At 38.3% G+C, this 15,852-nt stretch overlaps 1 protein-coding gene across 1 annotated transcript in view; it reads right to left on the reverse strand.

Annotated features, from left to right (window-relative positions):
• SGIP1 (SH3GL interacting endocytic adaptor 1) overlaps positions 1 to 15,852 on the reverse strand; it is a 141,191-nt gene that overhangs the window by 44,375 nt on the left and 80,964 nt on the right. Inside the window, exons 14-16 of the mRNA XM_063137700.1 lie at positions 12,044 to 12,118; positions 7,238 to 7,693; positions 1,644 to 1,768 (exon numbers count right to left, since the gene is read on the reverse strand). Of these exons, the coding sequence (XP_062993770.1) occupies positions 1,644 to 1,768; positions 7,238 to 7,693; positions 12,044 to 12,118 (656 nt within the window). The remainder of the gene's footprint in view (positions 1 to 1,643; positions 1,769 to 7,237; positions 7,694 to 12,043; positions 12,119 to 15,852) is intronic.

The following is a 15,852-nucleotide window of genomic DNA, read 5'->3' on the forward strand; positions in this document are numbered from 1 at the left end:
GTTCTTATAAAAAATGCAGTGAATGAATTTCTCACCCATCCCTATTCAAGAGTCAGCTCGTATGGTAGTCTTCTCCAACCTGGTGCCCTCCAGATGTGCTGGACCAGGAGATGTAGCATGCTGGGAAGTGTAGTCCAACACATCTGGAGGGCATTAGATTGGGGAAGGCCATCCTATGGTGTTCTGGAGGTTCCTTAACCCTCAGGAGCCATTATTCATGGGAGAAAGGGGAAGGATTCCACAAAAATTATTGTCCCACCCTCTTTCTCCAGCTCAAGTGGAACTGTGCTGAGAACCTGGAACCAGAAACCTTTTGCAGGTTGTAATAAATATGGGATGCATGTGAAATTGCAAAAATGTGGTGCAAATGAAACATGTTACAGGTGCACAATTAACAAGCAATTGTGCATGGAAATCTGCATCATGGGTTTCTTTTCAGATTTTGCAATGGTAATTCGATAATATCTCAGGATATAAGGTTGCTTCAAATGTTACATTTCTTCACATACAAAAGCACTTCTATTGAGGAACAGAAAGTAAAATGATATGTGAACAGCCATGGATGATGATGGTACATATCTATTTCCCTGCGTGAATATATGCCCTGAATCTGTGATTATATTAGAGCTGTGCATGGACACCCCGCCAAACCACTTCGGGTTGTTCCGCTCCTCCCCTGCTCTGCAGAGCGAGATCCAGAGGGGCGGATCGAGATTTCCCCCCTCCTTCCCTACTTACTTGTCTCCGTGGCGGGCAGTGGAGGCAGGTAAGTGGGGAAGGGGGTACAAAATGGGGGCAAAAGCCCCCTTACCCCTTACCTGGCTCAGCTGCTTTTGCCGCATGAACTGTGGCGCCGCCGCCAGGTGAGCCCCCCCCTTACCTGTGTTTGGAGCTCTGGATGGAGGTGAACCGCTTCACCTTGATTCGCAGCTCCCCCAACCCGATTCGGATCCGCCTTTGTCGGAGGCGGATCAGGTTGCTCCGCTCCGGATTCGCAATCCGAATCGGAGCAGAGCACAGCCCTAGATTATATGTGACTTCCCAAGCTTGTGCACCTGCAGTGAAAGGTGCATGGAGAATTGTCACATGACCAGGGCATACATACAATATTCACATTTCTTCTGAGAAAGAAGTGCTTTTCACGTAGGAAATGTGTAACATTTGAAGCAGCCTCTAATGATGCGTATAAGTATATACAAGTCCAAGTGTTTCAGGTGATGTAAAAAGCTAAATACCTTCTCTTGGCTTGCTGTTTCAGATTAATTGAGGGTTAGCAGCTTTGAACATGCCATGCTGTCAAATGCTTTAGAGATGTTCTTGTTAAAGTAAATTCATATTCTTACACATGTGTAAGAATTCTGACACGATAACTATGCCAGTACTGATATCTGGCATGATATCAAAACTGACAAGGCAAGGCTGCAATTTGAGATGTGGACTTTTCATAAAAATCTGCCAGTCAATTGTCATCAACAGAGTTTCTTCTGTGTATAGTTTCAGATAGGAAATGTTAAAAATCAGACTCAGGCAAGTGTCATTTGCTCCCTGTGAATCATTTGTTCATGTCTATTTATCTGCTCTATACTGGGCAGACGATATGCTATTCCAATATAATTAATGATTATGAAAAAGCTAAAACCTACCATATCAACTCCAGGCTTCCCTGGGGGTAATTTGGGACGAGATGGGGGCCTAGGTGGAGGAGGTGGAGGGGTAGTGCTGCTGCAGGATGTAAGCGGAGTTGCAGGGCGAGCAGGAGACGATGATCCTGAAATAAACACACACTATAAACATTGAGCTGTTCTCAGTCCAGTTCCCCCCGCCCGTGGTCAGTATCCATCAACATAGAGCAGGCCATCAAGCAAACAATCGCCAAACTAGCTTTTGACTTATATTGGCAGCTACTATATAATAATAACAGTTCATATGCATGGATGGGACTTGGATGACGTTAGAAAGTTGCTAAGTGAACAAGTCACAACAAAATGGAAAAGCTTATTTCTGTGCTATTTTCACATGCACTTGGCCGTGGAGACACTGTGGTCACGGTTCACACACTGCTTCCGTATAAACCTGATTAACTTAAACGAGGAAGCTGTGCTTGTTGAACGGCACCCATTTTAGATGAAAGATGGTTCCTAAAATATGGTCTAGTTTCTTGGAGTTTACCATTCCTTAATATCATCTTTCCACTAAAGCACAATGTGTTATTGTTATACAAACTTTATTGGGGCTGCAATCCTATTCAGAGGTAAATCAATGGGTGTTCAAAGGGAATAATAAAGAATAATGGTTTGCAATGAAATGGACAAACCTTGCACAAGTCTTTTCATGTGATTGTAAGATGCTAGCAAATCAGAGAACAACTAGAATGGTGAAAGGACTGGTGTTATGTGGTCTTGGAATAAAATACAAGGACTTCAAAAAAATAATTTTCTCTCTCTCTCCTCCGAGATAAGCTAGGTTTCATGCTGATGTAAATCAGTTGTTGATGTGTATCAGAAAAAGTCCAGCAATTCTGTACCAACTAATATAATTTAATATGCAAAGAAAACACAAGAAGATGATTTATAAACTGAAGACTAAGAGGTAATATTAGAAATTAACTGAACAGGGTCTCCAATTGCCTTCAGTGGCACCTGATCTACTGCTGTGTTGCTCCTTTGCACATGCTCGGTAACATCAAAAGTATGCTGTCACAGGAAGAATTCATGCTGTGTCTTTTTCCCACTCCAGCATTATTCTTCCTGGAAACTTGAACAACGGTAGCATGGGAAGGATCCACAGCATGGATTCCTTGTACATACTGTGAACTTATGACAGGGATTACTGAGTGACACAGGAAGGAGCAACGCAGCAGTGGCTGTCATGCCGCTAAAAGGAACATAAAATTTCTGTAAAACCTTTCCCCCTTTCTATTTAGCCATTCCAGTGTACAATATTTCTAACATGTCAATCCTCCCACCCAAAATCAATAGAACAGACATATGTGGAAGGTAAATCGCAAATACATGTTTAAAGTAGAAAGGAAAGGGGAATATATTTTGTATGCAATAAAATTACATTCCTCCTGTTTTTCATGGGTACTAAAATCAGTCGTTTAAAGTCAAATAAGACATTCTACATTCAAGTCAATCCGTAAACCAGATATGGGTTAGTTTATCATATCAGTATTACAGAGTTGATCATAAATACTGACTGATCACATGCTTCATGCAGTCAGTGGAATACACACATAAAACGCGCAGCTAACAGGAGATGGTGGATGGCTGGAGCTTTAAAAATATAGCACTATAAATGATTATGAAATGATATTGCATTTGCTAAGCATGCCCTGAATACTTCCCTTACCCAGGGTAAGGTCTTGGAAAAGCTTTGTCCATTTAAAACATTTCTTAGTCAATGACAGATCAAACCCCATACTGCTAAAGTGTGAGATTTTGAGCATTGGAAAGCACATGTCCCCCTTCATTTAAACACCATAAAAACCCAATTCTGAACTATGTCTACATAAATATTAATCCCTGATTATTGAAGAACCTTGAGATTTCCCTATTGTTGGTGAATTACAGCAACAAGAAGTTTCAACTACATGATGCTAAAATCGCTGATAAAAAAACAAAAGTGACAATATGACAAACTACGGCAGCATGTGTGAGTCTGTCTCACAGAGCTACCAGAAATCTGCCCTATGCAACTCCAGGGAAACAGCTGAATCTTTTGTAAGTATACATCCATCAGCTCAATTATCAAATGAAACAGAAGACCTCTTATAGAAGCACTAACAGTACTTTATGAGTAGGAAATGTAGCAAAGTGTTAGAAAAACATTTTTTAAGTAAGTCTGCAGATATCCTGCCAAGCCGTTTCTAGAATAGAAATGTTCTAGAATAGAACTCATTAGAATTTCTTTTTACATTTTTCATTATGTTTCCCCCAGTGGTGGGTTCATTTAAAATACTTTTTCACTACAAAATCAGAGCAAGAACTGGGCTCTTCATTTTATTTATACTGTTGTTTCTATAATATATATATATATCATAATTAGTGCCCCTTTAGTTTGTTGATCTTGAATATGCTGACAGGGGAAAAGACGTACTTTTGAAATTACTGTTATAAACCCCAGTCAAAGAGTTCAATAGTTTGGGTGATAATTGATATAGTTCCTTTCTTTCCAGTCATTAACAAAATGTGACCAGCTTCCAGCTCATTTGTTTTATGAACTTTACTAAAAAAATGTCTTAGCATGTATTGCAGAATTCACAATATTTGCTCTGGATTAGGTCCCCTTATTCTTGGTGGCACTTAGGTCCACCTGAAATGTACAGAACACTACAGTCCTTTGCCCCAATCTAACAACAGCAATCTACACATGGAAACAATTTTCTGTATGCAGATCTTCTATAGTGAGTAGAAGAGAAAATGTCTCCCACATCCAGCAAAGTGCCTGCATATCTGTCTTCGAAGGGTGCACCAAAACCAGAAAAATTACATTGTGAGGGTTTTTAAGCTAGGCAGGGAATGAGTGAAAAGAAGGGTGTGCTTGCATGTGCACCGATCTCACTGATTCTAAATCAGTGGTCTTCAACCTGTGGGTTGCGACTCAAAAGTGGGTTGCGAGACCAGTCCAGATGGATTGTAGCAAAGCTGCTGCTGCCATGTTGGGCAATTGTGAAATTGTGAAAGTGGGTCCAAGGTGGGTCTGGGCTAGATGATCACTGTTCTAGATGACCCTTCCCCAACCTGGTGCTGTCCAAGTATGTTGGACTACTATTCATAGCATCTTCTAACCAGCTGGTTAGAGGATAATGGGAGTTGTAATCTAACACATCTTGTCTAGACACTCTCTTCTCCTTAACTACCTAGATCATTGAAAGGCTCTTTGATAAAGGGTGGCTAAACAAGTCAGCCACTTTAGTTATCCATCCCAATTTGCTCTCTGAGAACTGCAATCACAGAAGACAATGCACAGCGTATCTTTTGCATTTGCAATTCTTTGGATAGGAACTCTATACTGTCATTGTGACCCTGTTCAGATGAAATGCTAAGCCTTGGTGCTTAAGCATTTGAGCTAAACATTATGGCTTACTGTGTGGGAAAATCATGACTTAGTTTGTCGTGTGAACTATTCCTAACCATGGTGGCTACATAACCACGGTTTAAACATGCTCACTAGCCATTTCTTGCAAAAGGGTTAGTGGCCTAGTTATGGATTAGCGTGTCATCTGAGCAGGCTCAAAGAGGTGCTGTAATTTTACAGTTAATCCATTCCTTACACACACATTTCAAGATGAACCACTTAATGTGAGCCAAATATCAAACTTTAGGAAAATACATAAGGAGTCTAGAAGAATCAGTGTTTGACCAGTACTCATTAAGAACAGTTATCTATGCTATATAAATAAATAATAATAATAATAATAATAATTGTAAAAGCACTGACACTATGTGTGACATAAACTAGCTTATGAGATGTTTTTATTAAGTTTTATTTTAATTGTTTAAATTAATGATTTAAATAATAAAAACATCTCATAAGCTAGTTTATGTCATACATAGTGTCAGTGCTTTTACAACAACGATAAGCCATAGATAACTGTTCTTACTTTAGGCCAGTGCTTATTCACTCTGTCTTTATTTATAGGCATTGTTCACCTTAAACTAATTCAGTGGTCATATTACAAATATAAATATGCCATTCTTTCCTTAATAAATAAATATATAGCCAAGCATTTTTAAAGGGACTATTATTTCATTTGCTCATTAGATGAGGTAATTTGCAATTGAAGGAGTTTGAAAACACAACTATCCTTGCAGGTTGGGCTTCAATCACTTTAAAGTTAGGTCTACTCCAAAATACGATTTGCCCCAACCTCAGAGCTATCCACAGCCCCCCCCTCAAAAAAGGGCATTACATTTGAAAAAGGAGAGGAGGTAAACAGCACCAGGGAGAAACATCCTGTTCTTAATTTAAAGCATGCCATTTCCTACTAGGAAGCACATAATTTGTAGTTTCCCTTCCTTCCAAACTGAATTGTGAATCAAAGATAACTAATTTATTTATTTATTGCATTTTTATACTGTCCAATAGCTGAAGCTACCTGAAGCTACCAACCTCATGTTTTCCAGCAGGATGTTGTACTCCTGAACATGGTCAATAAATTATTTACAGATAAGTTGAAGATGGAAAGGTCTCTTCTGTCTCTGATACGTGGTCCCTGTCTCTGATACCTTTGAGAAAGGGGAACTGTTGTGGGGGGGGGAGGAAGAAAAGGGTTATATACTCCCTCCTCATGTGTTGCAGTCACAATGAAAATCAACTTCCTTCCTTTGAAAGACAATTTGGAAACTAAAATTATCTTTGATAATATCATCTTTGATTCTTAGGCCATTGTAACAATTTACAACAACCCCACTCTCATCTGCAGTTATCTCCTACAAAATATTTCATTGCTGATGGGATACATTGCAACTGCTTTGATGGGAAATGCAAAATTAAACACATGTTTTAAATCTGCATTTCTCTCATTCTTTCATTGATCCAGTGAAGGACATACTTGCGTTATTCTTATGTACTACATAAATATTTGAAGGCTCAACACTGATGCACATTTGCATTTGTTGATATGATTCCCAAAAGAAGCTCAGGAAGTTTCCTAGCAAAGAATGGCATCCTCTCTGTGTCTACCCAGATGACGTACAGTGCTCTCTTCATGCCCATTGCCCATAGATTGAACCAGTTCTAAATGAGAAGTATAAGAAGAAAGCCTATTAAACATCCCTACTTTTATGGGGAAGGTCAAGGAGAGTCTGTGGTCATTTGACGAAAGAGAATATTATATATTTGCTTATCACTTCTTCATGGAGAAAAGTGTCTTCTCCCATTGGCTGCACAGTTAGATGTTTTCTTGCTTAGAAAATTTGATAAATGTAGCAAATTCCTAATTTGAGATCAGAGATAGCTTTTCCACCTACGTCTTAAAGATGTAGAGCTTCCCCATACACTAGACATTCAGCAATGGCAGGGAAATAACACATAGTATCAAGGGTTCAAGGTTTAGTTGGACCACAAGAGCACAGAATAAAATTAAAATAAAAGCCACTAGGCACAGTACAATCAAACAAAGGGAATGACTGATGCTTAAAAGCCAACCAACTAAGAGTAGCTAAAAGATTTTGTGTTCACACGGCAGCATTCACGGCCACACTGAAGCACACTCAAAGCTGTTTCGACATACCACTGGTGCTTCCTGTGCCACCGCCAGAGCTGGGTCCGGGTGATGACACCACTGTTCTGTAGGTAGGAGGTGGAGGGGGAGGTGGTGTTGCTCTCTGTCCCACCCCAAAATCTTTAGGAGATGCTGCTGATGCTAAGTTATCATCTTTAACGTGGGTCTGCTCAGAAACTTTCTTCTGAACCTCTTCTAAATTGAGTGGAGATGGAACACTGCGAGAGGTTTCAGCCTCTGGAGGCTCATCTGGGGTTTCTGATGCCACAGGCGGGGACACCTCTTTTTCCCTTGAAGTCACCTCTGAAGTTACGTTTTCCGGGGACTGATCAGAAAAACTGATCCACTTATCCTCCACGTTAGTAGCAACAGACTTGGGGGATAATACTGGGCCAAAAATGCTGTCCAAGTCATTGATTGATGGTTGTTTGTCACTTTTGACCTCTGTTGCTGTCTGGTCATTTCCTGTGGTCAAAGTAGTTGATTTTAAACTTTAATATCAACCTGTACAGCTAAGTTGTACCAATGCTCTACTAATGTACGGGGCTTTTAAAATCAGCTTCATTCTAGCACAGACATTTTAAAAACATATTTATAAAATGCTACTGGGGAACATAATTAAAGTGCACAAATATCTACATACCATGTGAAATGTATACTATACATATATTTTTTTGAAGAACATTCCTTGTAAAGCAGCATGAAGACCATACTGCCTGCACATCTTGTTCATACAAATATATTCAAATGGAAGATACTATTATCAAGGAAAATTGCCTGGACAAATCAACTAACACAGTGACTTTATTAGTAAATGTTACAAGCAAAACTTGAAAATCGCAAAATAACTTGAAATTCAAACATAACTTGCATACAAGTTTGAATACTTAAACTGAAAATATAACTACACAATGCGTATTTGTGCTCTGCAGTATACACTGTGGTACTTTAGTGTAATCAATGAGAATGTAGATTATAGGACTTTATTATTGAGCTGAGCAATCATTACTGCATGTTATGTTTGAGCAAACGTAGCAGAGTCCATCTATACATATGTGTTAAAGGAAACAGATTTTGTACTTTTTCATCTGTGCCTCTTGCTGAAAAAGACTGTAACAACATCAGGGCTAGAAGACTTTTGTAGACTAAAGGTTGTTATATAAATGATAAACAATCGATGTATTATAACTTTACAGCATCCTGGAGCATCTGAAAGTTAAATGCTTTCTCTTCTGTGAGAGGAAATGCTCAAACTTCAATGTATGAGTTCTGCTCAGTGATTAAGTTCTGACTGGATGCTATCAAGAGGAAGTTGTAAAAATAATTTCCACTGAAATCAATAGGATTTAAACTTGCCTGCTCTTTTCTGGATTGTATCTGTGAAGAAGTGCCATGTATATAACTTGTCATTGTGTAGTAGTTGCTTAGTGAAGTGGGAGAGACAATCACTTTGAATATTTATAGATAAGGCCTGGATCAGTTAAATTCAATTTGGATTGGCTGGGGATTTGAACTAGGTGGAAAAGAGTGGTTGGGAAAGGAGTTTAGTTGACAGGAGTTTAGTCAGTTGGTTGTTAGTCTGAGAAGGAGAAGTTCTACTGGTTGGTGTGTGGTGTTACAGAAGGACTAGGAGATTAGAGCTCTTTGAGATCACAAAAAATTATCAGCCAATGAAAATATTTTGTTAAGAGCAGGAAAAATGATTATTGCGAAGAACTGGAAAAATATAAAACTAAACACATGTAAAGAATGTTTTTTTTAAAATTTGGCAAATGCACAATTATTGAAAATTAGTGTGATAGTTAGATTGAGAGATGGTAGACAAAAGAACCCCAAATTTATAGAGGAATGGAAATCTTTTATTAAATATTGGAAAAATAATTTTGATGCAGAAATCAATATATATTCTTGTTTTGTTATGACTTAAATTATTGGTGTGAAGTAAAATTTGATGCTATGTGCTATTTAACCTATTGGAAACTTAATTTAATGATATATGTATATAGTTGTTGGTTGACTAAGTAATATATTTTGATGTATATTTTGATTGTATTATATAATGATATGTTGAATATACGTTGTATATTTGATATTGTCTTTATGTATTAATAAAAAGCTTTTAAAAATAAAGAAAGGAGAAACAGAAGGCATAGGAAAAAGCTGAGGAGAAGGAGCTTTGGAAGTCAGAGAAAGGCTGTACCTAAGAGCTGGACCTGGCTGTGAGTGAATTTGGCTGGGGTGAAGGTTTATGGAATTTGGCCTGAGGTAAAAGAAGTCATTAAGAGGCTTGTAATAGCAACAGTGTCTTGTGAGTCCTAATGAATTGACAGCAAGCAGTATTTTAAACCCCCAAAGTAAATAGTAGTATTCCCTTATGTACAAAATATCCCTTTAATAAATGAACTTGTTTATTAGTTCATATTGTCTCTAGTGTTGGTGCCCATCTCACGCCTAAGCCTCTTATGCCAGGCTACTTGGAGGCTTTAAAGTATTCTAAGAAAATTGGTGGCAGAAGAAACAAAGGATCAGCTTGGGGAACCCTGAGTTAGGCTCTGAAATACAAGTCTTTACTGGAAATAAGAAACCCCATAGGTGGAATTGCCCAGTGAAGGAGCAGTTTCCCCATAGGTGGCAGCATGGAGAGAAACCCTCCCAATTCCTGTCCCATGGTATCCAATAGTTAGAATTGTACAATTCAAACTGCATACTATGCACACATAATGGAAAATGCTTGTGTGCTCATAGAAATACTTTCTTTTCATAGAAAGGGAGTGGGAATCCTCTATATGTAAAAAGCTACTAGAATGGTGCCCCTTGTTGCCTTTCAATTATCTTGTTCATGCTAAAGGAGCAGACTATGTTATATATAGCCAGGATACTTAAAGCTCCATCACCTTAGAAGAAACACTGGCTAACGCTGGCCACCGTCGCTTCTCTGTGGATACTCAGTTACTTCCTATTTTCAAACAAGGTGCACTAAGGCCATTCAGTCCCTTGTTGTGAACTTGCTGCTTCTCCCACACACAGCAGGAGAGAGCAGCAACTTCGGTTTAAAAAATATTTTGCAGGTTTTCTCGTTTTTCTTGTAGCGTAAGGAATTCCAGAAGGGGTGGAAGGGGTGTGAGAGGCAGATGATGTCATGTGAGCTACCTCTGAGGAATCCATGAGTGCCCAGTAACGAGCATGTAATAAAACTCTCATCAGATGGAGTTTTTAATTTGTGCAAAACTGCAGAATTATATTAGGTGGTGTATTTCTTTCCATTCAACCCTCCATATTGCCTAATAGAACTATTGAATAGGCAACTTGTAATGTATCTATATATGACTGTCCAGTCATCTCTCTGGTAAACAAGTTATGTACACACACAGAAAGATGAACTGATACAGCTACAATTCAGCAAAAAACAATATTGAACCTTTACCTTTAATTTAAAATACACAAAAGTTTGGGAAATTATATTTTATATTATATTGTCAATGAGAAAGCTAAATTGTAGGAATTAACGTAAGGCCTATTACTAAGAAAACTTATAAAACCTTTTCCCTTATTGCCCTGGTCATGATTCATGTAAAATGTGCAACAAGCTAATTCAGGAAACAAATGAACAAACATGGAAGTGCATTAAACTTGATGAACATTACTGTTTGCAAATATGCATTTTATCCACCCAGCATATATATTTGGGAAAAATGGTAGTGTGTATATGAATAAGATATTGATGAAAAGAGCACAAAATATGTAATCCTAAACATTACATATATTTATAGAGATACTGTTAAAATATCAGTTTTGTATGCATTGCACAAATTAACACTTATGTTCCATACTCTACCCGTCCTTTCTGAAGCCATCTCTGCATTTTCTTATTGGAACTTAAGACATACTCATACATTCTATTCAAACCCATGACACTCCCATTTTTTACAAGTAGGATCATACAGCTAAACACATTCACTTGCAATATGAAGTATATAACCATCTATAAGTAACTTATTTCCTGTTTCTATGTGCCACAATGTCTTTGATTCTAGCTTTCCTTCAAAGAGTTCACATTCATTAAATAGAGCATGCCTGCCTCCCCCTTCTCTCTGCAGCCTCCTGCTTGCCTTAAAAACTCTTCCTGGGGGATTTTGGGACTACTGCTGCTTGAGGGGAAACTGGTGAAAGTTTCTCCCTCCCTTATGTGAATAGAGAAGCAACTTAGGATCTAAGCCATGATTGTTTTCTTTAAGCAAGATCCCTCTGACATATGAATTGCATTTAGTCATAGTCCTACATGAACGTATTTCTAAGATAGAGCCTGCTTTCATTCTACAACTAGGCCTCCTACTGATATCAATCGGATCCCAGCATGTTTTGAGATTCATTACAAGCTCACTAAAGCTTCCCAACATTTTCTGACATATATTAATAGTCCACTGACAAAGTTACTGACAAATTGTTCATACAAGCATGTATCACAATAGCCATATTTTTGTGGAAAACCTGTTCAATACAACAGAGACAGCAAAAATCATTTCAAAATCTCAAGGGCTTTAGAAAAATATTAGATACTAGACTTGTATCCTATTTTTTACTAAGGAAGGAACATCTGTTAAGGTATCTGAAGGTGGATGGAAATATTAAATACATGGGTATTATGTATGCATAAAATACATGTAATTATATGATCAGTATTAAGAAATTATTATGAGGTATTAGATTCTGTTCACATTAAAAGTTCACAATGTATACTGAATAGGGACATAGATATTTGGCAGCATAAAACAGATCTTACACACCTAGTAGCCATTTGTTGTCAAACATTCTTACCTACTCCAATTGTTAAAGGAGAACCAGTGCGAGGAGGTGTAGCTGGAATGTTCTTAGGTGGAAGCGGTGGAGGTGCTGGGAAATAAACATAAGAATTTATAGTAAAAGATGAACAAAGCTCAAGTAAATATAACTCAATAACTTCCAGAGATGTAATCAAAATACAATTAAGATCCAGAGGCAGAAGCCACTTCTGCTTATGCAAAGCCCATATTTTTGGTCACCTCTGCTCTCCTGCTGCACCATACCCCATGATGTTTTGGAGAGTCATACAACTCTCAGAAGTGTCCCAGTGGCGAGAGGTGAAAGGGGCTGCAGTGGGAGGGGAGAAGCAGGAAAGCCTAGGGCAGGATCTACACTATTCATTACACCGTTGTTTAAGTGCATTGTTGCGTCCTCCCTTGCTACGTTACAAAATGCAACTTGAGCCCAGTCAATCGAAATACCTTTTCTTCTATCGTTTTACCCCGGCACACTCTTCTTTAGAACGTTCTTCATTATGCTCATACCGGCTCTGAAGTAAACCTCCTTCTTCTGGTGACTCTGAGCTAGACCTGCCGGGATAAGCCGGCAGGGAGGCGGGGCGATGCGTAGGGACGAGGGAAGCCCTGCAGCGTCTTAAAGGGGCCACGTGCGCCCCGAAAGATAAGCGGTTTTTTTAAAAAATTAAGCCTCTGTCCCCTCTTTCACCGCCCTCCCTCCCCCTCCCCCTCCCCCTCATTGCGTTGTGCCAGCTCTCCCTCCCCTCGTCTAGAAAAGCCCTCACTTGTCCTAATCAGGAAGCAAAGACCATGGTCACGAGACATGACTTTGAAAGACGGCATTGAAAACAACGAAAGGTTGAGGCACATTGTTAGTTTTAAAACGATTTTAACAGAAAGTGGAACGGTTTTAAAAGTCAGAAGAAACGTAACAACAACAGCATCACGTGACTGCTGACGTCATCTCTGCCAACTTGTTATGTTTCATCTAGACAAGTGTAGACGGGCCCTTGGTGAGTGAGTGGAATTCTTCCCATGAATCTCTCTATCCAATCTCTGCAAATATACAGTCTTTACCTCTAGAGACTTATTGTAAAAAATATTAGAAAACTAAGATATCAATACAACAGGAACACAAGAAAAAGAATCCATCTCCATTCTTCTGTAGAGAATTCTACCACTGATATGTAGGAATCTGCATTCTCACTAAAGATATCACCCTGACCTACATACTGTAAATAAATTAGTCACTCACTCTGTTTAAAAAGTTTACGGTAGTTTTATAGACATCATGAAAGAAATAAAAAGGTTATTCCATTATTTTCTACAAAGATAAAAGCATTTTCACAGTGAATGATTAATGGTGTTCACAAAGATTAATTGCACACCTTTAACATATCTGCAATGTGCTACAGTTAAGGATTACTACAGGTATTTTATCATGAAATAATAAGCTAATCAGGTTGCTCTATTAGATGACAATTATATATCAATTAATTGCTCTGTTCAGATGTCACAGTGGTGTATGACAGCAAATTATGGGTAAATTAACAAGCCATGGGTTAACATGGGCTTGTTTAACCCACGGAAACAACCCTCTAATTCAGCATTCAAGGTTGTTAATACAAACAGGAAGCAGCTCACACTTGTCTTCAGCATGGCACATATGCCTGCAATTCCTAGATTAATTAACCCATAATTTGCTACTGGATGCCACCAGGACATCTGAACAGGGTCAATGTGTGTCACTGCTTGAGGAGATTCTAAAAATCATGTGGTAAAAGATGCTGAAAATGTTGTGAAAAATTATAAATAAGTGTGCTGTAATGATTGTAAAGGTTATCTTGGAGAAGGTGCTTCTAACTAAGGCTACTTATTTTGTGATTGATGCTTTGCAGTTGGCAACCTGCTATCTGTCAGTAAAGCTGTTACTGCTGTTACCAAAGAAGCTGTTATGATCTTAAGCGGTTCACAGATAGACCTGTCACTTTATACATTAGACAGGAGGATTTAAAAGGTTGAGTTTTGATAGGCTGTTTACAATCATTGTATTGCTTCTCATTGACCTCAGATATAGGCCAATGAGATATTGAAGAATTATAGGTCATTGGTCAAAGGGTCTTGACTGAAACTGTGTAAAAGTGGCTGTTCCAACTGACATGAGTTATTTGGAACAGTACGCCCTGGTGATCTTCAGAGACAGCAGCTGAAGGAGAGCATAGGAAGAGGCAGTAAACTTCCTGAGATCATAGAAGGAAAAATTAGTTAGTATAGAAAGGGGGTTCTCAGGATAGCTTCTGGCCAGCATGACAGCAGAAGTTCTCAAGAAGCAGGAAGACTTCAGAGGAGGTCACTGTGATATCTTCTTGGTTGTATCCTGGTCATCAAATAACTGACCAGAAGAAATAAATTATAATAAAGGCTGAGGAAGGATTGGTAGGATTGAACAACTGAAACACAATCCCTCCCACCATTTGGCTATAGTGATGAGATGTAAGTGACCATTTTTTCACACTGCTAGAAAAGTTGATTTGATTCAGGAATCTTCTGATTCCTCTTGTTCACTTTAATAATCACTTCTATCAGCCTTTAAAATTTACAGTAAATGCCCTTAATACCAACAGCATTAAAATTCATCTCTATGCATTTTGAACGCACATATAAAGCACTTAAAATGGGATCTGACAGCTGCCCCACTCTCTTGGTACTAAAGGTCTTGCCGTCTTCACCTTTTTTCATAGGATATATTGCATATCCTGAAGAAAAATTGCAGCAGAGCTACTTTCTGCAGGGCTTCCATTCCAAGTGAGGCACTAGAGTCTTTCAACCCATAGACCTATTCATGAGTAAGGATCCCAGCCTGCTGTTTCACATGGAAGACTGTTGCTATTCTCAAGTACAAGGACAAACTTCACATCCATACAGACATTTTGACTGGAAAAAAAATCTTGCCTCTACTCTTTCTGGCAAAAGGCTGCCAAAATACTTAAGATTAATTTACATTTACAAGATAATAATTAAAATGTGGGTAAAGATTGTATATGTATACCGTGCTATACAGTCCAAATACAAAAATTCCTTCACAATATGCAAGCTAATGTGCAATTTGCAGTGTTCTGTTGTCCAGCAATTTATTGCCTTTTAAGTGAAGCAGAAGGATTGGTGTGATTCCAATTAATAGAAATTGCAAAAGCAAATTAGTGATAGATGAATCTCTCTATTTCTAGGCTGTATCACTTCCACATCTTTTTATTCATGATTCTATTCCATTCCTTTTCCACCTTAAATTAAATGTTTTAAATGTGCAATTTCTCTCAAAATATTATTTGAATGCATATCCTGATACATTTTGCCAAGAACTGCATTGCAATACATAGCTACATTCTGTTCTGCACATTAGTTTTGCAAATGCAGCTCAGGTCATTTCATATAGAAATTCCCAAAGATAGAATTTCTTATGTGTCCCTAAAGAAATCTGGATTATCTCATCATGTGGCTACTACATTACAAGGTTGTATTTTGTTTATTCACAAATGAGATAGCAAACACTAGAAGTAGTAGAGGAAAGGTGAGTAGTGACCAAAAATTCCCTTCCACCCTTAATCACCGTGAACAGATGCAACAGAGAGTGTCTTGATACCAGATGCTATGCACATTTCGTTCTGCTGTGAAAAAATTTCATTGGATAATTTTTGCCTTCAGTCTCCAGAGTGAACTGTATATTTTAAAATGTCTTAAAAATTTAAGTAAGCTTTATCCTGCCTTTTCACAGCCAGGCATCAAACTTTTAGTTCTTTTTCGGAGCTCATTTATTTATGGCACACTGCG

The sequence above is a fragment of the Elgaria multicarinata genome, chromosome 1 (assembly GCF_023053635.1).
Source record: "Elgaria multicarinata webbii isolate HBS135686 ecotype San Diego chromosome 1, rElgMul1.1.pri, whole genome shotgun sequence".
NCBI classification, from domain to species: domain Eukaryota; kingdom Metazoa; phylum Chordata; class Lepidosauria; order Squamata; family Anguidae; genus Elgaria; species Elgaria multicarinata.